Source organism: Pituophis catenifer, unplaced genomic scaffold (assembly GCF_029215685.1).
Source record: "Pituophis catenifer annectens isolate HBS135680 unplaced genomic scaffold, rPitCat1.0.hap2 SCAF_1, whole genome shotgun sequence".
Classification (NCBI taxonomy): Eukaryota; Metazoa; Chordata; class Lepidosauria; order Squamata; family Colubridae; genus Pituophis; species Pituophis catenifer.
The window spans coordinates 197,072,603-197,095,015 of record NW_027256881.1 but is presented as its reverse complement, the minus strand read 5'-3'; the positions used below and the strand labels follow the sequence as shown (position 1 = coordinate 197,095,015).

Sequence of the window (22,413 nt, the reverse complement as noted above, 5' to 3'; positions counted from 1 at the left end):
CTGCTAAGAGGGATTTTAGGCATCCCCCCACCCCTCTGAGATTTTCCATAAACCCACTTTTCATTTACTCTGCATGGCAGATAATTCAGAAAAGGGTGCCTCCGAGTAAGCCTTCTGGCGACACCCTGTTCCGTTTTACAAATAGGCAGCACTGCAGAGTCAGTAACGCAGCCTAAAGTTTGGAAGGAAGGAAGGAAGGAAGAAAGCCCCCGATGTACTCTGCATTTAGGATTTTTTACTCAGCAGTTAACAGTGAGGACAGCGGCTTCAAGAATACAGCAGGGTTTTAAAGCTATATTCTGTTCAAAGGATTACAAAATTAAATTCTTCCGTGACTTAAAGTTAAGGTGAGAGAAGAGTTTCTAGGTAGGAATTCATGTGTGCTTGAGAATTATAAGTAGATGGTGCTTAAGAGGTTTGCCAACGGTAATAATATAGTTTGTGTTAATGCTTCTGATGTGAAGTCTGGTGGGAAACATGAATATTTGGCCTTTTCTTATCTGTTGCTGTCCAAATATAAATTGGGCTTCAAATTGTATTCAAATTCAAATTTCCCAGTCTTTCAATTCTCATACTTTTCAACTAGCTATGCACCAAGACAAATTCCTTGTATGTCCAATCACACTTGGCCAATAAAGAATTCTATTCTGTTCTATTCTATTCTATTCTATTCTATTCTATTCTATTCTATTCTATTCTATTCTATTCTATTCTATTCTATTCTATTCTAATGTTCATGTTGAAGGCCAAAACTTTGGTGGGCCCCATATTAAGGAAAGCTACTTGTTGAGGATAATTCTGGAAATAATCACGTCTCTCATACTCTGGATAGTACACGTAATCCTCCAGTTACGACCACAACTACCAAGCATCTGGATTTTGATCATGTGACCATGAGGATGCTGCAACTGCCCTAAGTTTTTTTTTCAGTGCTATTGTAACTTAGAACAGTCACTAAATGAACTGTTGTAAATCGAGGACTACCTGTAATGCAAAACTACTCAGAAAAACCCATTAAAATTTACCTGGAACATTTTTCCAAACAAACATAAAACTGCAACTTTAAACTGCAATTCTAAATTATACAAGAATGTATATCTCGGCAAAGTATTCTGAAAGTAATGATTTCCATTGGGAGGAACCTGAAAGGCAACCTGTATTCTTTTCTATTTAGATGGTTACTGTTTTCCGAATAAACTATCCAAACCAGAAATTGGAATTCTTATTAAAATGTCTTCTGATTCATCTTCATCTGCCCCAGCAAAAATCACTTCTTCTGTTGCATTTGATATCTACAATATCTGCTGTCTACTAACTAGAAGATCACAGGGATTTTATACCAAAGATGCTGGAACTGTTTATAGGAAAAACATGAGTCTCTTGAGGAAGCTAATATGCCAGGTAACAGCTATGGGAATTCTTCATATGCAGTACATCTTATAGCTCAATCTATACCAGGTTTATTGACAACTTCTGCATAGAAACCTAGAATGAATTTCATAGGTAGATCATAAATTTGAGATCAAATATGGATTTAATGCTGTTTCCTATACTTGTATGTTTACTAAAAATAGAAGCATGAAGTGGTTCTAAAGGAAATATTTTTTCAGTGATTATTAATGCAATCAAGACTACAGAGTACTTGGTACTAAAAATTCCAAACAAATCTCTTAGTGCATTCCTATATATAGCTACTTAGAAATAAGCCTTGTAGAATTAGATGAGATTTATTTTCCAATAGGCTTGTATAGATGGCAGCTTTATTGACTCTTCTGGGTCTTTTCAAAGGTTGCTGCAGTTCAGTCCCATAAGTACATACATCATTATTCCTACTTTCCTATAACCCTACTTTGGTCAATCTAGTTACTTCTACTTAATTTTGCATAGGACTGAAGCTAAAGTTATATGAGTCTCTGGAAAGTTACCATACCATTGCTTACATTGTTAGGTATATTATTTATATGAGATGTAGTTATAGCATAAACGGGCTCAGAAAAATTGCAAAATTAATTAAGCCTCAAAGTTCCAATATGTGCCAATATGACATCTCAAATAAAATGGAACTTTGAGGAACTTCAGGCCCCAGAGTCTTATTTTGTTGGGGATGTTACTTGGAACCCTGACATTAATATTGTATAGTTGCACTTTATATTTGACGTTGGAAAACAAGTATATTATCTTCCATCTTTGATGAAAAATATGATGTAGAAATGATTAAGCCAAATCTTTATATAATTAGTTATCATTTATTTCAGGAGACAACAACATTCAAGAATGTTTGTACTATACAGTCTTCATCTCCAATTTCTTATCACAGTGGAAAAATTTATCTTAACAATTACCGGCGTTGTGTGAGCTGGTAATTATTCTCTTTAAAAACCTTCTCCATTTCCTTTTAGAAAATATTGTAAAGAGATATTTATCTTTTTCTAAGTAATTTTATTAATTTTAAATGATAAAATTTAAATCTAGATATTCATAGAGGCATAGTGTTTGGGGTAAAATTGGGTGAGGTGGCAATTCTGTAGAGCTGAAGGCTGACTTGCCTACTTGAAAAGGTTCTGTTTATTTGATATAACTCATGCCTAGAATTACAGATCTTTGTTTTTAATTATTTTTAATTTTTCTAGTTTTAGCTTGGGCTTTATGTTTTATTATAAATCGCCAAAAGACCTCAATAGCTAGTGGTAAGGTAAAGGTAAAGTTAAAGGTTCCCCCGCACATGCGTGCTAGTCGTTTCCGGCTCTAGGGAGTGGTGCTCATCTTCGTTTCTAAGCCAAAGAGCCAGTGCTGTCCGAAGACGTCTCTGTGGTCACATGGCTGGCATGACTAAACACCAAAGGCGCACAGAGCACTGTTACCTTCCCACCAAAGTGGTCCATATTTTTCTACTTGCATTTTTTACGTGCTTTTGAACTGCTAGGTTGGCAGAAGATGTGACAAGTAACGGGAGCTCACTCTGTCACACAACACTAAGGATTTGAACCGCTGAACTGCCAACCTTTTGATCGACAAGCTCAGCGTCTTAGCCACTGAGCCACTGCATCCCTAGCTTGTGGTACATTATATTAAATAAAAAGTAACAAATTAATATCCTGGTATTTGTCTCTAGTAATACCAAATCAGGCAGAATATGACCCCAGGGACTTTTTGGCCAAGGTGGCCCTGAGCAGTGATAGAGAGACATGAGAAAGCAGAACTGAAATAATTGCAATCCTCTGGTAATGATGAAGTTTAGTATCACAGAGTGGCACGGGGAAGATCCTGAATGCTGGGCACTACGAAGATTTGGTAACAATTTAGAATAGTTCAATCATGGAATTCATCCCCATCAGATGTCATGGTAGCTACCAATGTAGATGGCAATTAGACGTATTTGGGAAAGGGATATCGGGCTATATCCTTGTTTCAGAATTCCCAAATATCAGTTGCTGTGATGCAAAAATGAGAGATTAAATGCTCATTTGCAGGCTGTGAGTTTTCTGGCTGAATCTGCTTGGGCACCATGACTTCTCACATTTTATAAATCTTATGTGATACAGCATGTTAGCCAAGATAGGACTGTTGCCTATTCTAACAGTATGCTTATGTTCTTAGTAAATAAGCAGGACTGTTTGAATAATAGAAAGGGATATATTTTAATTTCCTCCTCCTTTTGTGTCTGTCAGCATTACACCAGAGCCAAGAACGATTTATCAAATGCCAGGATGGCCTACCTCAGAAAAAATAGAAGATGCTTTATTATTGGAATGCCCAGTGGTAAGATTTTTTTTAAAATAACTCTGCTGAATATGACAAGTAATTGATACCCTTGTGTCATATCCAAAATATCCTCCCTTCTTTTTTCTTAGTTACAAGCACAACAAATTCAGTGAAATCTCAAAAGCATCATTTGATGAATGAAAGAAGCATTTTAATACCAAGTTTGGGTTCTCCCTGTTACCTATTTACATGTACCTGCTGTTCATTGGGATAAAATATGTGATGTGTGAAAGCTAAAAGATAATAGATTAGATAGATAGATAGATAGATAGATAGATAGATAGATAGATAGATAGATGATAGATAAAAAGAAAGAAAGAAAGAAAGAAAGAAAGAAGAAAGAAAGAAAGAAAGAAAAGAAAGAAAGAAAGAAAGAAAGAAAGAAAGAAAGAAAGAAAGAAAGAAAGAAAGAAAGAAAGAAAGAAAGAAAAAGGTAATTTTCAGGAATATGGTTGGACAAAACAATCAGTTATACAACTCGAGTTTTTTTTTTATAAAAAGTTTTTTATTGTTTTTTATACAAACACACACATAGTACATCAGTCATTCCGTGTGTCATCTCGGTGTTTCTTCAATAACTACTTCTTCACAACTCAAGAGTTTAGAAGAGGCTACAGTATTTAGCTACTTTCCTAATATTCTGTTTTGCTGTCGGAATATATATAAATTACAGGAAGATGTCAATACATTTGACAAAGTGCAATCCAAAATCTTTTGTGAATTCATACAACCTTAGATGCTCCATGTTTGAAATCTGATTACTATATGAAGTAGTATGGTTTGATAGTGCTTGGGGTAGTAAACTACATATAATAAAGGATGGGCCCAGATTGTTGAGAGAACTGGTAGGGGAGCAGTTCCCCCGTCCCCTTGCCCCATTGCTGCAGCAAGGACAGATGGGAAGAATGGAGGGCAAATGTTAAAGCAAGTATTGGAGAAGCCACCAGAATCACCAAAGGCTCTGCTTCTGGCCTCTGGTCCAGGCCTTACTTACCCCACTTCCTGGCAATCTGTAGCAGCAACAACTCCTCCCAATTTCTTGGTACTAAATTCTACACTATTTGTTCATGACTTCTATAGGGTTCTTGCCTATATAACTAGATTGACTGAATGTGTGGGACAAGGATTGGGAAGCCCTGCAGGAACTACGGGCCCCAAGCTAGTTACTTCACCTGGCTCTAGCACTTATTATGTCCCTGATAGCAAGGAAGAACAGTGTTCAGTGTTGGAAAAGTAGAGGTAATCTAGATTTAGAGTTTTGGATTACAGATACAGTACCTGTTTTTGAGTGGGCTTTTTGTCAACATACTGGAAGGAATGATAAATACTTTGTGCATCAGAGTTTAATAATATGATTTAAAATTATAAGTTGTATTAATGGGGGTTATTAATAATATGGAAGTTTTGTGTGAGTTTTCCCTTTTAGAACATTTAAGCAACATGTTAAATTATTTAAATGAAAATAACTTTTAAGGAATGAGTCCTTCAAGATATTTTGAAATATAACTCGCTTGTACTACCTGGCTCATTCCACAACATCTGGAGGGCCGAAAGATTGTTCTTGCCTGCTTTGGTGAATGTATCTGGACAATTTTTGTGCAGGGTGGTGAACAATCAGTGGCATCTCTATCAAAATGAAGGCCTATAGGAGTACAGGTAGTCCTCAATTTACGACCACAATTGAGCCCAAAATTTTGGTTGCTAAGTGAAACATTTGTTAAGTGAATTTTTGCCCCATTTTATGACTTTTCATGTCACAGTTGTTAAGTGAATCAGTGCAGTTGTTAAGTTAGTAACATGGTTGTTAAATGAATCACAAAAGGTCACAAAAGGTGATCACATGACCCCAGGACACTGCAACAGTCATAAATATGAGTCAGTTGCTAAGCATCTCAATTTTGATTACGTGACTATGGGGATGCTGCAACGGTCGTAAATATGAAAAACGGTCATAGGTCCCTTTTTTTCAGTGCTGTTGTAACTTTGAACGGTCACTAAATGAACTGTTGTAAAGTCGAGGACTACCTGTAAAAGGCATTCCCCCAACTGGCTTTACAGGTAGTCCTTGACTTGCAACAATTTCTTTAGCAACTGTTTGAAGTTAAAACAGCACTAACAAAGTGACCTACAACCAGGCTCGCTCTTACGACCATCACACCATCCTCGTGGTCACAGGATCAGAATTTGAGCAGCTGGCTACTGGCATTTACTTATGTTTGCAGCATCCCAGGTCAATGTTATTGTCATTTGCAGCCTTCCCAATCCACCATTCCAACAAGTAAAAGTCAATGGGGAAAGCCAGATTCAATTAACAATTGCATGTTTCACCCGACGACAGCAACGATTCGCTTAACAATTGCGACAAAAAAAAGGTTGTAAAATTGGGCACAACTCGTCTTAACAACTGTCTTGTTTAACAGTGGAAATTCTGACCCCCATCTGTGGTCATAAGTCAAGGACTACCTGTACACAAATGCAGCCAATTGTAGTTTATTCAGTAAACCGTAGCTTAGAGAACTGTGGCGTAGCATGACATGTGACCTTTCTCTGAATTTTGTAGAGCTAAAGTCTTTTTAATGCAGGGGGAAGTATTGCCCATGCCTTCAGACTACAAGCCTTCTTGGGCAGCTGTGACCGCTCACAACTGGCTTTTCCGCCTGTCTGCAAATTCAGGAGAGATACTTGAAAAGGTGTACCTCGCTTCCCACTGCAAATTCAGGTAATCAGGGTATGCTTGATATAACGCTGTATGGGTGTCTTAAAGGATTGGAACTCTTCATGTTTCCCGTCTAGTTTCGGTGCTTTAAAATGTAACCCTAAAGAGGCTGTAACCCACTGTATTCATTAGATTTATTCCTAGATTTCTTCAGGTTAATTATAGGCATGTCTCTTCTCAATTTTCTCTACCTTTCCTACTTGATCTGGCAGAAGAGACGTGCTTTGGAGGCTGTCGGCTTAGCGGCCCAGAAAGTAGGCTTTTTCTGTCATACAGTACTGTTTTTTTTGGGGGGGAGGGATATCATCCCCCTAAGATGATCTTAGTCCTGTTCCTGTTCCCCTTCTGTAAAGCCTTGAAAATTTAGTTTTGTGCCTGAGCCTGAGCCTGGGACTCTGAACATGTGATAGAGCCCATCTCCTGCTGTGTGAATAATTGGTTGGATAATGCCCAACTGCCATGAGCTTTATTTGTTTATGTTATTTATTGTATTGTAAACTATCTAAAGTCACATAGGATGGGCAGCTATTTCAAATACATTTTATTACTATGGGTGGTTGCACAGTCATCCAGATGTTTAGATTGGATCTGGCATTTTTGTCCACCTATCAAGTTCCTTCCAAGGACCTGGAAGAGGCTGATACTGTTGTCTGTTGATGCTGTTCCAAGTAAAGCTGCCTCTTGCAATTGACTGGGGATAATTTTGTTCTACTTCTGTTTGTGGGTCTTGTGATTTTGTGATTTTCTCCAGTTCTTTCTCTTCTCTTCTGCTGACTCCAGGTGCTGATTCTATCTTTGCTTTCTTTTTGCCACAGTTGTTATTATTATTAGACAACAGAATAGAAGATAACAGTACCGTGTTTCCCCAAAAATAAGACCCTGTCTTATATTTTTTTGAACCCCCAAATAAGTGCTTGGCCTTATTTTCGGGAAGGTCTTATTATTTTGGGGCGCGTGGAGCAAGATGGGGCTTCTCTTGCCGCCTTACCTGATTCCCAGCTCTGCATTTAATTCTTTTCAGGGGGGGAGGCTTATTTTAGCGCATGCTAAATAATGTCTTATTTTCGGGGAAACAGAGTAGAAGGACTGTGGCAAAAGTAAGCAAAGACAGTATTAATTCAATCCATTGTAGGCTCCCTGGGTGCGATCCTAAAACATATGGAGCATCACATCAGCATTGACAAAAAATCACCATTGGACAATTGCAAAAACAGCTTTACTCAGAACAGCTGATGTCCTGCAATACCTTTTAACCCTGACGAAGAACAACATTTGCCCATCCCAGGTTCTTGGTAAGGACACGTACATGGATAATTATTATTATTATGGTAGTTTGTGTGCCTGCACTTTGACCTATACTGACTTGCGAGTCCCTTTCACTGAAATCAGATGGCTATAATGACACGTTTTGCACTCAGGACTAAGGTGTAAACTTTTAACACAGTGTAACAGTGTCATTATTTGATAGCAGAGTTGAAACTGCAGGAGTTTGTTTGAATCCAACAAAGATATATTTCCAAGTGTGTCTTTTCTCAGGCAGAAAACTCTCCTGGTTAAATCAAGCTATGTTGTTTCTTAGTTAAATAAAATATTTTGCTCTCAATTGGCTTTCTAAAAATGCACTATAATTCTATTTTTTATGAGTTTCCTCTTTATTTCTTATAGGTACTTAAATTGGGACATGCCTCAAGAGGTCATGGCAATAAAGTCAACTCAGCTAAAACTCCCAGCAGCTGCACGACGGGTATGTTGACATGGAAGTGTTTATTACTGCTCTCCAAAAAGACTTGCCATTGCATTTTAGAGAAATAGACGTGTTGCTTTCTTTTGCCACAGTCGTTATTATTATTAGACAACAGAATAGAATCTTCATGCTTTCCTGGTAACTGCATCTTTAAAGTACATAGACTCCTTATGAATCTCTTTTGAGGTTAGCATACAAGTTACTGCTCCATTGTGTTGCAGGTTACTAATAATACAGTTAGTTGAGACCTTGCAAGCATGAGCCACACCTTAAGCTATCCTTGGACTTTTTGAGGATCCCTTAAATGGAGACTTAGTGGGAAGGTTATTTGTCATTTTGAAAGGTGGAAAACAGATGAGTGCATATGTTTTATAAGTATTCTAGAAGAATAGGAAATGTAGCAATAGCAATTAGACTTATATATCACTTCACAGTGCTTTACAGCCATCTCTAAGCGGTTTACACAGTCAGCATATTGCCCCCAACAATCTGGGCCCTCATTTTACCCACCTCGGAAGGAGGGAAGGCTCAGTCAACTTTGAGCCTGGTGAGATTCAAACTGCCAAATTGCAGTCAGCTGGCAGTCAGCAGAAATAGCCTGCAGTACTGTATTCAAACCACTGCGCCACCACCGCTCTTATGTACATATATGAATATCAGTTTTACACTATGCCTTGCATCTGTTTTCTTAGACAGGCATCCAGCAGTCCGTACTGTACTTTCTTGCTATATTCAGAGTTTGGCCACTTTCATTTGTGGGCATGCTGGAGCTTGACAAAAAGGTAAGTTTATTGTCTTAGCGATGCTCTCCCCTCTAGTAATACCTGAAGGTAGATCAGTATTCCAAGCCTTCCACTGTCCTGAATCAATTAGAAATAGATTATTTAAATTTAATATTAATGTACCATCATTATTTTGCTTCCAGGGGAGAGGGACTATAGCTTAATGGTGGTTATATGCTCTCCGTGTAGAAAGCCCCAGGTTCAGTTCCAGGCATACCTCCTGAAAAGGCTCCTAGGATTGACTGTGAAATACATGGAAAGAAATTGAGAGCTACTGAACAGCAGAGCAGATGGTCCTTAACTAGATGGAAAATTGTGTGGTTTGGTAGAAAATAGCTACTGACATTCTTATACGGACAACTCTTGAGGTCATATTTTGTTATGAGTTGATCAGATGCTGGAATCCTCTAGTGATCACTTGACTAATGCGATTTTTTCCCCCCTCCTCAAACCAGATCTTTGGAAATAGCATGGCAGATGTTTCAGTATCTCATGAAATGCTGATTGTAACGCACAGCACAGGTCATGTCAGATTGTATAGCTTCCAGGCAATCTCTGAACGGGTAATAACATACAATTACAATACTTTATTCATTTATTTTTTTTTAGTATCACTATGAACTTATATGAGGTTTTTAAGTGAATTTTAACTTTTGCCAGTGAGGGTATTGGGGAGGCAATTTACTATCCACCTAGTTACTAACCAAAAAGCCTGTTTGGATCCAAATTGAAGAGGAAAAAAGATGATTAAAAAACCTCCTATTTTTTATCCTTTTTCCTTTTTTTGTTTCTATTATTCTATTCTATTTTATTACATTTAAAGATTGCTTCATTTAATTGGGTTTCTTTTAGTGTATTTAGATGTTTTGTCAACATTTTGCATTTTTAACAATAAAATGCCTGGCTCCAAGCCAATGCAGTGTAGAGGACATTTAATTTAATCAGCAATGTACTATTGAAGATCATTTGACCATTTTAATTAAGAAACAAGACTATAATTTGACAATAGAATTTGAGGATGCAATCTCAATCTCATGCACACAGTTACTCAGGAATAAATATAGATAAATCCACACAAATAAGATACCAAACATTTGTTATAAATCAATGTAGACCTCTCTTAGATGTGTATGCAAGGACATTATATTTTGTATGTGCAATAGAATTAATCAGATGTGATATTATTTTTAGTTCATGGAACACCCGGTGGATTTGGGACAGGAATACAGCTGGAATGGCAAAGTTGGGATTGTGGGGAAATACCCTTTTGGCATTCCGTGTAACATTAAAATAACAGGTATTTATAAAGGCTTATTGTTCATCAGCATAACTGGTTGGCTTTAGATTTTGTTTAAACATGCTAGCAATCCCAATTGATTTTATAATCTGACGGTATTTTTATATACTGTTACGTTATTCATATTAGCCCTTCCCAGTGTAATCCTATACACAAGTTAGCTCTTTGAATTCAGTGACAATCACTTCTAAGCAGGTGAATACAATAACATTGCAGGTGGTGAGGTTGTGGTGTTAAAAAGTGATAGAATTTTTAACAAGTTACCCTGACTAAAATATTAAGGTGATACAGTATTCTGCCAGTTTCCCACAAGCAGAGTCAATGGGCAAGTCAGCAGGCAAGGTCCTATGTTGCTCTGGTAAGTCTCTCTCCTTGCCCTTTCTTTCCTCACACACACCAAGCTCTTCTTCCCCCTTTGCTCACACACCCATCAAGCACCCTCCTTCTGTAGCCTCCCTACATTTGCATTCACACATATAATCACCAGGACCATGATTGAAAGGAATTTAACATAGGCACCAAATGAGTTACTTTAGGGAATGTACTCTAAAAATGGGACACCTATCTGAAAAATGCCCCGCTTTGTGTCCATCTGTTCTTGGGTGGGTGGGTGGGAGCGAGTAGGGACACAGCAAGAGAGGCTGTTTCTAGACTTTGTAAGTTCATTCTACACTTTGAAGTGGTTTCAGAAACTTAGTGGCAGCCAGTAAAGATGGCAAAGTCCTGGCATATGTAACATTAGTCAAATTAAGTCAGCAGTCTCTGTTCTGAACTGTTTTCAGTGGGAGGCTCATCTCCAATTCATGGCAATAACCCAAGCTGCTTATATAGGTGGTTTCGAAAAATGCTATTTTCCAGACTCTTTTCTCTATCAGTATGTATCTGTCTCTTCAAGAGAATTTTTTTTTTTTGCAGTTTTTGTGTTAGCTAGTTATAAAGAGATAGAAGCCATATGTAGCTCACTAGATGTTACTAAACTCAGTTCCTGTCAGTGGTAACTAGCTTAACAAAGTATAAAGGATGTCAGGAGTTGTACTACAACAGTATCTGAAGGACCACTGTTAATTTCTGTTATGCAATAATGCTCCTCTATAAGCTATAGATATTCCATTATGTTTTTAGCAGGACAGGTAAAAACAATTTAGCTTAGCATATGTGTCTCCATATGTAGCATATGTATGTATATATGCATATGGGTACACATTAAAATAAATTGTTCTTACGTGGCTCTGTATGTGTGTTAATTCAATTTTTTAAAAGAAATAAATTATATTTTATATATTATTTTTATTTTTCGCTCCATAAGACACACTTTTTTTCCTCCCAAAAGTGGGTGGAAATGTCTGTGCATCTTATGGAGCGAATATGGGCGACAGGCAGCAGCGGCAAACCGCAGCAATAATCCCTGCCGCCTGGAATAGCTGATCGGCAGTATTCTGGGAGGCTGATCCAACCGCCAATCAGCTGCTCAGCAGCAAAAGCTCCAGCATTTCCCAGCAGAGGCATCAGACATGGGGGAGGCAGGCTGTTTGCTGCAAGGACACTAGCCAGATGAATATCAGATGAACGCTGGGAGGCAGAGGCAGATTTTTTTTTTCTTGTTTTCCTCCTCTAAACCTAGGTGCGTCTTATAGTCAGGAGTGTCTTAGGGAGCGAAAAATAGGGTATTTGGAATTTAAATCAGCCTCTACTGTCATTTCTCTGGAGTAATTGTGCTGCAGTAGAATCAGGACAACAGGAGGACGTACAGCAATATATTTTTATTTTTGGACTTCAAGACTTTTTTTTTTTTTTATTTGATTTATATGCCGCCCTTCTCTGAAGACTCAGGGCGGCTTACAATGTGCTCAGCAATAGCCTTCATCCTTTTGTATATTTATACAAAGTCAGCTTATTGCCCCCACAAACTGGGTCCTCATTTCACCTACCTTAGAAAGGATGGAAGGCTGAGTCAACCTTGAGCCTTGGCGAGATTCAAACCCTGCAGTAATTGCAGGCAGCTGGTCTTAATAAGCTTAATAACAGGGTGCCATTCTTGAAGATGTCGGGTTTTCAGTAAAATTAAGAAACAGATCAAGATTTTACTTAACTTTATATTTTTATTAGCCTGGATTATTTTTGCATTCAAATATAAACTTTTATTATTAATTGAAATATTTGCTCTGTGTTTGGCAAAATGTTTCTAATGTTTTTGATCACAGACTCTGTGAAAATTATAAAATTTTCATAATTAAAGTCAATAAAGAAACACTTTGTATGAATATTGAGCAGTTTTATATCGGTTTAGCTGTCATGATTTCCCCCCAAAACGTAGAAGCAGTAGAATGATTTGCTGAAAATGTTTTAGATAAGATTAATAATTAATTTAGTCGGTGACTATAGTGCACATATGTCCAGATAGCATAACTGCTTTTCCAATAATGCTAGAGTTTCTATTACTGTGTAATTTTTAATATTTCTTTATAATACTTACAGGAAATTGATTCCTTGAGCTGTTCATTAACTTACTCAGATAATCAGTTGAGGTTCTTCTAATTGAATGCGAAGTAGCATGGTTTGTAATCATCACTGCATTATAAAGTAGAGAACTGCATTTTTCCGCACTTAGTGCAAATTCAGAGGAAGGTTTTATTTTGATTGACAAGCAGAAGAACAAGTGAAATGATAGAGCTGTTCACGTGAATATATTTATTAATATTCAGTTATTTTCACAGACACTCCAGATCTTCTTTTTGAAGTCTCATCCCTCGAGAGCGCATTTCAAATTGGAGGATATCCTTGGCATTATATCATTACACCTAACAAGAAAAGTCAAGAAGGAATGTTCCATGTTTGTTCTTTAAAAGATCACACTTTGGTAACATTCTAATGCTGTGAATTATGCAGTTCCCTCAGGAATGTTAATAGAATCAAAATGTTAAATGTTTTTTCTTAGATACTGCCTTTCATCAAACAGTTTTATTTAGGTGGCAACATAATATTGAAAGTTAATGACCGTCATAATATTGAAGTATTGGGCATGTACAAAATAATACATGATCAAGTTGAGGATTTTTTAAATTTCATTCTGAAAAGGATTCTGGAAGGCCATATCCCACTGAGGGGTATATCCAAAAGCATAGTGAACAGGGCCAACAGTTATGATCTTGATCTTCATTTCCCCTCCCCATCTGGAATCTATTTACTTATTCATATGTAGTCAGAAATAGGTCGCACTGAATTTAGTTGAGCACATTCCTGGAAAAGCGTGAGTAGAATGTTAATGCTAAAGAGGGAATTTAAATGTCAGTTGATCTCATTCCAATTCAGAATTGCATTTTCATATGTCTCTACCCTCTCCTTAGATAAATCATATAGAAATATTGCTTTCCATTAACTTCCATTTTAGTTCTTCAGATCTTTGCAGAATTCTCCCTGCCCGAGGCAAAAACATCCGCCATACTTAATTCTAACCAATAAGGAATTTAAAGCTTAGTGAATTTGGAACAGGACCAAATGGAAGCAACAGTTCCAGAAGCAGAGCCAACAAAACATTCTAAAGATTTTTTTAAAACATAGTGGAACACCAAAGAAGTCTAAATAAGAGCAGATAACATATAGGTGAAATTGTGGGTTTGAGCTGGGAAAAAGTGTCAAAATTCCTAAAATGTGATAATCTTCTATATGCATAATTTCCCACAGCCCCTTTAAGAATATTGGGATGTGCAGATGATAGATTTTCTCTCAGCTTTTGCTCTTTTCAGTGTTAGTTTAGATTTAAATGCTTAATCTTTAATATTTAAATGTTAGTTTAGATTTAAATTGAAATCTAAATTCTATCGATTTAGGCAAAGAATGGCATACAGGATATGAAATGTTGTTCACTGGAACCTGACAGGATATCTTTCCACCCTGATAGTTCAGGAAGGATGCTACACGTGGGTCCAAATTTAATTAAGTAAGTGATTGCTGAAAACTACTTTGCATCAGGATGAGAGTAATTTGCTAGTTCTGTGTGGGATTGGCTGTTCAGATTGAATATCTGATCAGCAAAAGTTAGGAGCTACATCGTGGGGTTGGGCTGGGCACAGGTGAATGAGAGCCACAGGTAATAAAGAATGGGCAAGTTAACCCAGGGTTTACATCAGGGGTGAAATCCAGCAGGTTCTGACAGGTTCTGGAGAACTGGTAGCAGAAATTTGAGTAGTTCAAAGAACCGGCAAATACCACCTCTGGCTGGCCCCAGAATGGGGTGGGAATGGGGATTTTGCAGTATCCTTCCCCTGCCATGCCCACCAAGCCACACCATGCCCACCAAGCCATGCCCACAGAACCGGTAGTAAAAAAAAAAATGGATTTTACAACTGGTTTACAAGATAGTTTAGATGACAAAGCCAGGTCTTTTAAGGCCAGTAGGGTGAAGATAAGTCTGTGGGCTATGATGTTGCAGAGAAAGAGCTTTGACAGGAAAGGCTCTCTTTTTGGTCCTCCAGATAGCACTCTCTCATGGATGGCACCAGATCATACCTATACTACTGCATCTAATGACCTCTCTGTGGAGAGACAGTCCGGTAAATAACTTGGTCCCAATCCATGAGGCTTATCCACAATTAAAGTTATCTAGATTAGTATTGCTTTTTGAGAGTGGCTCTTTGGCCGAAATGTTTCTTAACAATTGTAGTGTTGTGCTTAACTATGACAAGAAAGGTTTTAAAGAAAGGTTTAAAGAAACTGTGACAGGAAAAGTTTTAAAATAGGGCAAAACTCAACAACTGTCTTGCTTAGCAACAGAAATTTTGGGCTCAATTGTCCTCCATTTATGACCACAATTGAGCCTGAATTTCTGCTGTTAAGCAAGGCAGTTGTTGAGTTCTGCCCTATTTTAAAACCTTTCTTGTCACAGTTTCTTTAAACCTTTCTTTAAAATCTTTCTTTAAACCTTTCTTTAAAACCTTTCTTGTCACAGTTAAATGCAACACTGCATTTAGTTAGTTAGTTAGTTAGTAACAGTAACACAGTTGTTAAGTGAATCTCGTTTCCTCATTGACCTTTCTTGTCAGAAGGTCACAAAAGTTGACCCCGGGACACTGTAACCGTTGTAAATATGAACCAGTTGCCAAACACCCAAATTTTGATCCCATGACCAGCAACAGTCATATGAAAAATGGTTGTCACTTTTTTCAGTGCCGTTGTAACTTTGAATGATCACTAAACAAATAGTTGTAAGTCAAGGACTACCTGTATGCTATTATGTATGTTACTCTGAAGAAGCACCTAGCTCTTCCAAAAGATCCTTTTTGAAAAAAATCAGCCTTTGGCTCCATCGTGCAGTAATTTGTTCAAACAACCTCAACTTCATTTTCTACAAGGAATAAAAAGCAGTAAAATTGGTATTTAGGGAGAAAGTACTTTCAGCTTTCCCCATTCTTGTGAATGTGATCGATCCCCATGGGGTTTTTCTTTCTACAGAGTTCTGAAGTTGAAGGAAACTGAAAGTGCCAAGCAGCAAGAAGTCACGGAAGATTTTATCATAGAAGCCAACAGGGAAAATAATGTGAGATTATAAAAAGAAAACAGGTTGAAACCATTATTCTTTTAAGACAAATATATTTCATTGGGAGAGTTTCTGTTCCTGAGGCCTGACTCAAACATTACATATATAATAATGGTTTATCAAATATATGACAGTTGGCTGGATTCATAAAACATGCTAAGCACAAACCAAAACTTCCTAACCATGATGCCTGTCCTTTAACTGAACTCCTCCTGTTAAAGGATAAATTGTACAAGAGATATAACACATAATAATCGAGGGGGAAATCTCCTTGCAGCTGTATTTTCTATTTTCTGCAAAGTGATTTTTTTAAAAAATAGTTAAAGTGTTCAAATAAAGGTAAAACAAATGCTCAGTTAGTGTTGTCCTTAGTTGATCAAGTGTCAAAACAGCACAAAAAACCCTCTCTTATCTTCATATTTTTTCATAACAAAGGTGAACAACTCTGTAACAATAACAGCATCTGGCCGAATAGTGAAGAAGCGTTTTAAATTATTGGATGATGATCCTGAGCAAGAGGTAAATTCAGTTTTAGTTAGTTGGCAATCATTTGATCCTAAATAAAGCAATCAGAGAAATGATCCCATTGGCTGGGTAAAGTTTGCATCTGCCTACAAAATGTTTGTGTTTGTATACCATAATTTCTTAATTGATATCTCCAGGAATATGTTGGGGGTTGCTCTCTTTTGAAAGAGAAAGAGAGAGATCAAGCATTTTCATTTTATCGTTGACCTCTGATCTGTGAGGAATCTTTCTGTGAGTTATTATTGTGTTAATAGGACTTAAAGAATGTGAGGACTGTTAAGTTCCTGGAAAGAGATGTGAGGAATTAACTTGGTTGTTGATTATCTACTTAATCTCGCAAGGTCTTGCCGGAGACCAATTCTATGCTGTTGAAGAGCATGCAGGTCACAAAAAATGATAAATAATGCAAAGAAAACAGTTGAGATCTGAGCTGAGCAATGTGTCCCTACATCATTAGCAATGTATTTTTGGAAACCATTTTTCACTTTCTATTAGGAACTGTAGCCGAGATGACACAGCCACAAGAATTCTAATTCCTCAGCTCTGGAAACCATTTTCAGCCTTGTTTCCATGGAAATGAATATAGTTGGGGGGTGGGGGGTGAAAACATGGCAAGAACTGTTTGAGGCTTTTAGAATCTGTAATTCATTTATATTCAATTGCCAAATTTAAAAAGAGATCACAGAGAAGCAAGACCCCAAGTTTTACCTAAAACATACCTTTTCTTTGGTTTTTACAGCCTTAAATTATATTTTACAGAAGGAAGTTGTTTAAAATACTTGCCTGTATTTAATTGGGGTACATAAATGCAAAAATTTCTGCAGTCCATTTTAGACTAAATCTTAAAACATGGGATACCTATATGAGTTATCTGTGTGGTGATTTCATTGTTAACAGTTACGTACAGTTATTTATTTGGGTAGTTGCTGCATTGTTGTTTTTCCCAGAACATCTTTCCATATCTTAAGCTATTCATACATTTCAAATCAAATCCTGATGATGTCAGTCATTCTATGCCCATCTGTTACTTAAGTGGGTTGTAAACGTTGTCACACATAAAGTAAAGGAACTAATGTAATGTTGAATTAGGAGCAGAGGGACCTACGATCTATCCCACGCTTAGTCATTGGAAGTTCACTAAGTGTTTTCAAACCCACCTCACAAGATTGTAATTGTGAGGAAAAAAATAAGAAACTATGTACCTATGTCATGTTGAACTCCTGAATGTCAGGATGCAAATTCACTAAATAAACTTGATAATGTACAAGTAAAAGCTCAGATGAGTATAGCCTTGTTCATTGAAATGGAAAGAGCCTACCTGCACTCATTTGCCTTTCTACATACACAATGTTTACAGTAAGGCAACTGGAATTTGAGTTATTAAGGTCAACTGTTGAAATAATGCATCCTTCCAGAGATCTCAAGTAAACTGGATTGAAAATGTAGACTATGACCTGATGAATGAGAGTAAGCTTTTAAAAATTTAGGGAACTTTTTTTTTTTAATTTGATTTATATGCCGCCCTTCTCCGGAGACTCAGGGCGGCTTACAATGCGTTAAGCAATAGCCTTCATCCTTTTGTATATTTATACAAAGTCAGCTTATTGCCCCCACAAACTGGGTCCTCGTTTAACCTACCTTAGAAAGGATGGAAGGCTGAGTTAACCTTGAGCCTGGTAAGATTTGAACCTGCAATAATTGCAGGCAGCTGTGTTAATAACAGGGTGCTTTAAACCACTGTACTTTTCCTCGTTTTTATGTTTTAAATTTGTATTGAAAATAGAAGATACTTTAAAATGTGACTAATGTCCCACTGCTGGATTTTTTAATTTTAATTTTAATTTTTTTTGTGGCAAGACCTTCAAAATTGTTGACTATGAAGATGAACTGAACTTGCTATCTGTTGTGGCTGTTACTCAGATAGGAGTTGATGGGGCAGCTCATCTTGATTTCCATTGTAATGAGCAGGGTATTCGGTTGAAGAGTTTTCCTTTTGTGGAGTCCTGGGATGTGGTAAGTATAATTTAGGTTTTCCTAATGTTCCTATTATCAACGTACTACAGTAACTTAGCTCTAATAACATGAGACTGTCGAGCCATTTATAAGTGCCATTCAAATGCTAAAGATAAAAATTTCCAAGATATGGGACAAGTTAAAGTAAAGGAGTTACAGAAAGATAATAATGCAGCAATCTCGAAATACACCCAGTGCATTCCTCTTGGATCCATCTGATTTCTATCCAGAGCTGAGTTTTGTAGATTTAAATTGGCTGGTTGCTTTGAAGCTATGAGATACACACTTCCCTCCAAAGAACCTTTCCAATTTAAAAATAAGCTTTAAGCATCTTTTTAAAAACAAAGTTGAAGGACAGGTGTTTTTGATAATTGGATAAATGTATAAATGGCATTTATTTTTTAAAAAATGTCCTCAGTCTGAAGAAAAGGGCAAAGCAAAGCTTTTCAAGCTTTAACATGGAAAAAAAATATATGTCCACAGCTGAAATTCAAACAGAATGCCAAGGAAATCTATAGAATCCGTGATGTTTTTAGGCAAAGTATCAAATGTCTGTGTTATTTTAAAATGCTATACACTGTCCTTGGTATACTACCTAGGCATTACACAGAATGACTATTTAGGCAAAGTATGAAAAAAGAGTCAAGAAAAGGGTTAGGGCTAGCCTTTATTGTAAAGACATATATGAAAATGAAAGAATGCTACCATAGAAGATCCAGTAATTTACCAATAATCTGGAAGTGTTTAAAAAATAAAAAATGTTTTATCACCACAAAGAGTTTATGTGTGGTATAGATGCATTCTCGCTATCCTTTGAAGTATAAATTATGTTTTTGTTCTCCTAATGCAGACATACACCCATGAAGTTCACTTTGATAGAGATATAGTGCTGCACATACAACAAACACCCCGCAGAATGTTCAGCTGTCACGTATACCAGATGACCTGCAATAGTGGAAAAGATGACAATATACAGAAAGGAAAAAGAAGAGGAGGTGTTTGGTCGAAAACTGGGGGGAGATGCTGAATATTTTTAGATTTCACCTTGATTTGGAGACTTTGCTGTAGACAGTATCTGAAGACGTACAAGTCTCTTTTTATGCAATGTAATAGTAGTAACTGTTATTCTTCTTTGTATAAATGTAATTCTTTTTTTAACTGCTTCCCAGCCTTTGGGCTAAGATCAAATGTACTGTAGTATAAATTATTTTAAATATTTATTTTAAAAAACACTCAAGTAGCAAAATTGTAAATTGCCACAGATGTATATATATATATTTCTAAAATATAGCTCTTTTTTATTAATATTGCTGGGAGAATTGTGCAGAATGCAAATTCAAACTACATTTATGCTGTCATTAAAAAATTGGAATTTAAATTATTCTACTCTATGGAGCAGAGAACACTCTTCAGTTCGGTAGGGGCTTAATCGTGGTTATCTATGCCCTGCTACAGATAGACATTGTATAAACACTAACTGACAGGGTTGCATTTCTTCTAACAGGCAGAGTGGAGCCTGACCTTAGTTCTTCTGTCAGCAGATAACTGATCACTTGCCAGTCATATGAAGAAGTTTGTTAAATGGGATTCTCTTTAGAAGTAATACTGTGTGCAGCAGTCCGCTACTAAATGCCTAGGGGTGTGTTTACTATTTTACAGTTATGCAGAAATAGAGTGCTTAAGAGTTAAGAATAGGCATCGGTGATTATTTTCTATTTCACCTCTATTTCTCTTTTAGAGATCTATTTTATGTGCTTTCTTATTTTTACTTTTTTACATATCCAAGACTTAACTTTATACTCTATTTTTAAATTTTTCTCTCTATATAAGTATCTATTACTTCTATACATCCTTCTAATAACCGTTCTAACTATTTATACATACAGTTTTCTAGAAGTCATCCGATAGGCTGAACCAATGTTAGTTGTTAGTTAGTTAGTTAGTTTCTTTTTTTTCTTGTATTGTCGTTAATGTATACATGTTTGTAAGTATTTTTGTCTTATGTTTTTGTTTAATAAAAAAAAAAAAGTTAAGAATAGGCTGCTCATTCTCCTGCTGCATGATTTTCCCAATATTTATGTGTGTCCATTCCCAGCTATCCTGTTTTGGGAATTTCCGGTTTTTAATTTCTTTCTTTTTAAAAGAAAAAAAAAATCATTTCTGACAGATGTTCCTGAGAATTAATTGTGTTCGATTTCCTCCCTATTCTCAGTGTTTTATTGAAAGATGTTCATTTATGTTAGAACATGTAAAACATTCTCACTTATTCATTTTAATATCCTGGCATTCTGGTGCTGAAAATAAATATTTCTTAATAGTCATAGATGTGATTTGCTTTATACAATATATTGTGCAAACTTAGTCATTACATGTTGGTTTAATACCGTACGATAGATACATCACAAAATGGTATTACCATACTTATTGAATTTATGGGTTTCAAATAGAAAAATACGATTTTCTACTTATAGTTTTATAAATTATTTAAACTTTATCCTGCCTTTTTTATTTTTAGAAGTAACTCAAGGTAGCAAACATATCCAATACTCCTTCCTCTTCCAATTTTCCGCTCAACAACCTTGTGAGGTGGGTTGGGTTGGGAGAGTATGACTGGGCTAAAGTCACCGAGCTGTCTGTTCATGCCTAAAAACAGGATTAGAATTCATAATCTGCTGGCTTTTAGCCTAGTGTCTTAACCACTAGACCAACTGGCTTTCTTCCTTTTTCTCTTCTACTAACTAGAAAGATCAGAATGAAATCTATCAGGAACATATTTATTATAACCTTCTTTGCTCATTTTAAAATGAAGGAGAATTGCTAATGAATAGAAGAATAAAAATGTGTAATGTTATGCTAATTTATTATATTTATCAAATCAAATCAACTATTTAAAAATGCAGGTCAATTATGGACTAATCCATCCTGCAATTCTGCTCAATGCATTTTGTGGTTCTTACTGCATAATCATATTCTTTTGGAACTGGAAGCCTACATTTTACATTTTGGAATTTCATTGCTATACATCAAGCTATGTAAGCCTCTGGCTATGTGACTTGGCTACATTTACCTTCCTATCTGTCTCAGCCAATGCAAATGAGAAGTAACTTGGAAATCATATTTTTAAATTATTCATTATGCTCAACAGTTAAGTAATATGAGAGAAAGGAAGAAATATCAAAAGCTTCCATATGATCTCTAGGGAGAAAAACTATACTTCAGCTTGGGAACAGACCAAGAAAATAAATTATGCTTAAATATTTACAGAAATGCTCCAAACATTTTAAAAATAAATAGCCAAAGCAGAGGAGATTGTGTTTCCTTGTTAAATATCTGTTTGGAGATAGAACATAACATTCTGGTAGCAGAAAGTGCTCAGGATGTGGAAAGAGGAATTTCAAAATCACCAGTAACTTTATGAAAAAGGTTAAACTTCTAACAGGATGTACTGTCAATAGCAACAATTACACTAATAAGAAAACTTGAAAATTAACCTGGACAAATGCCTTAGCAATATAAGCGAAGTTGTTAAGAAAAAATGGGCTTCAACTAATGAATTATTGAAGTTTTATTGAATATTTTATCTTCATGAGAATCGGGAGAAGACTGCCTGAGATGTTTGTGCAAACTACTTTTCATGGTCTGGACTCAAGCCTTGTTTATCTGATCATTGCCTTAGTGGTTGATAAACCCATTATCCTCCAAGGACATTTCTCTTTATTCACTACAATGGTGAAATCCTGATAGGACATTAAGTACCCGTGCAGTCCCTCTAATTAGATATACCAAAGGGATCAATGACTGGACCCAAGCTAAAATGGACAAAATTGGTTGGAAAACTAGGAAACTAATGACCATACATCATGTGCTTCACCCAATAAATGACATTTACATATAGAGGTAGAAAAGGAATGTTTTCTAGAATGAAGGAATGAACTAGAATAAGAAAAATACAGTCTGAATGACTGCATCAGGAAAACTAAAGAGTTTACAAAATGCTTACAAAAGATTGTAAAGAAAGGCTCAAAACCTAAACTGGAATGT

At 36.4% G+C, this 22,413-nt stretch overlaps 1 protein-coding gene across 1 annotated transcript; it reads left to right on the top strand.

Annotated features, from left to right (window-relative positions):
* The first annotated feature begins 337 nt into the window (after positions 1 to 337).
* DCAF17 (DDB1 and CUL4 associated factor 17) lies at positions 338 to 20,693 on the top strand. Its single transcript, XM_070956907.1, has 15 exons — positions 338 to 366; positions 1,175 to 1,401; positions 2,256 to 2,359; positions 3,669 to 3,759; positions 6,345 to 6,481; positions 8,144 to 8,222; positions 8,915 to 9,004; positions 9,460 to 9,567; positions 10,196 to 10,301; positions 13,016 to 13,158; positions 14,129 to 14,238; positions 15,750 to 15,834; positions 16,270 to 16,353; positions 18,217 to 18,372; positions 19,223 to 20,693. Exons 2-15 carry the CDS (start codon positions 1,231 to 1,233, stop codon positions 19,397 to 19,399), a joined length of 1,641 nt encoding a protein of 546 aa, XP_070813008.1. The 5' UTR covers positions 338 to 366; positions 1,175 to 1,230; the 3' UTR covers positions 19,400 to 20,693.
* Positions 20,694 to 22,413: the final 1,720 nt, after the last annotated feature.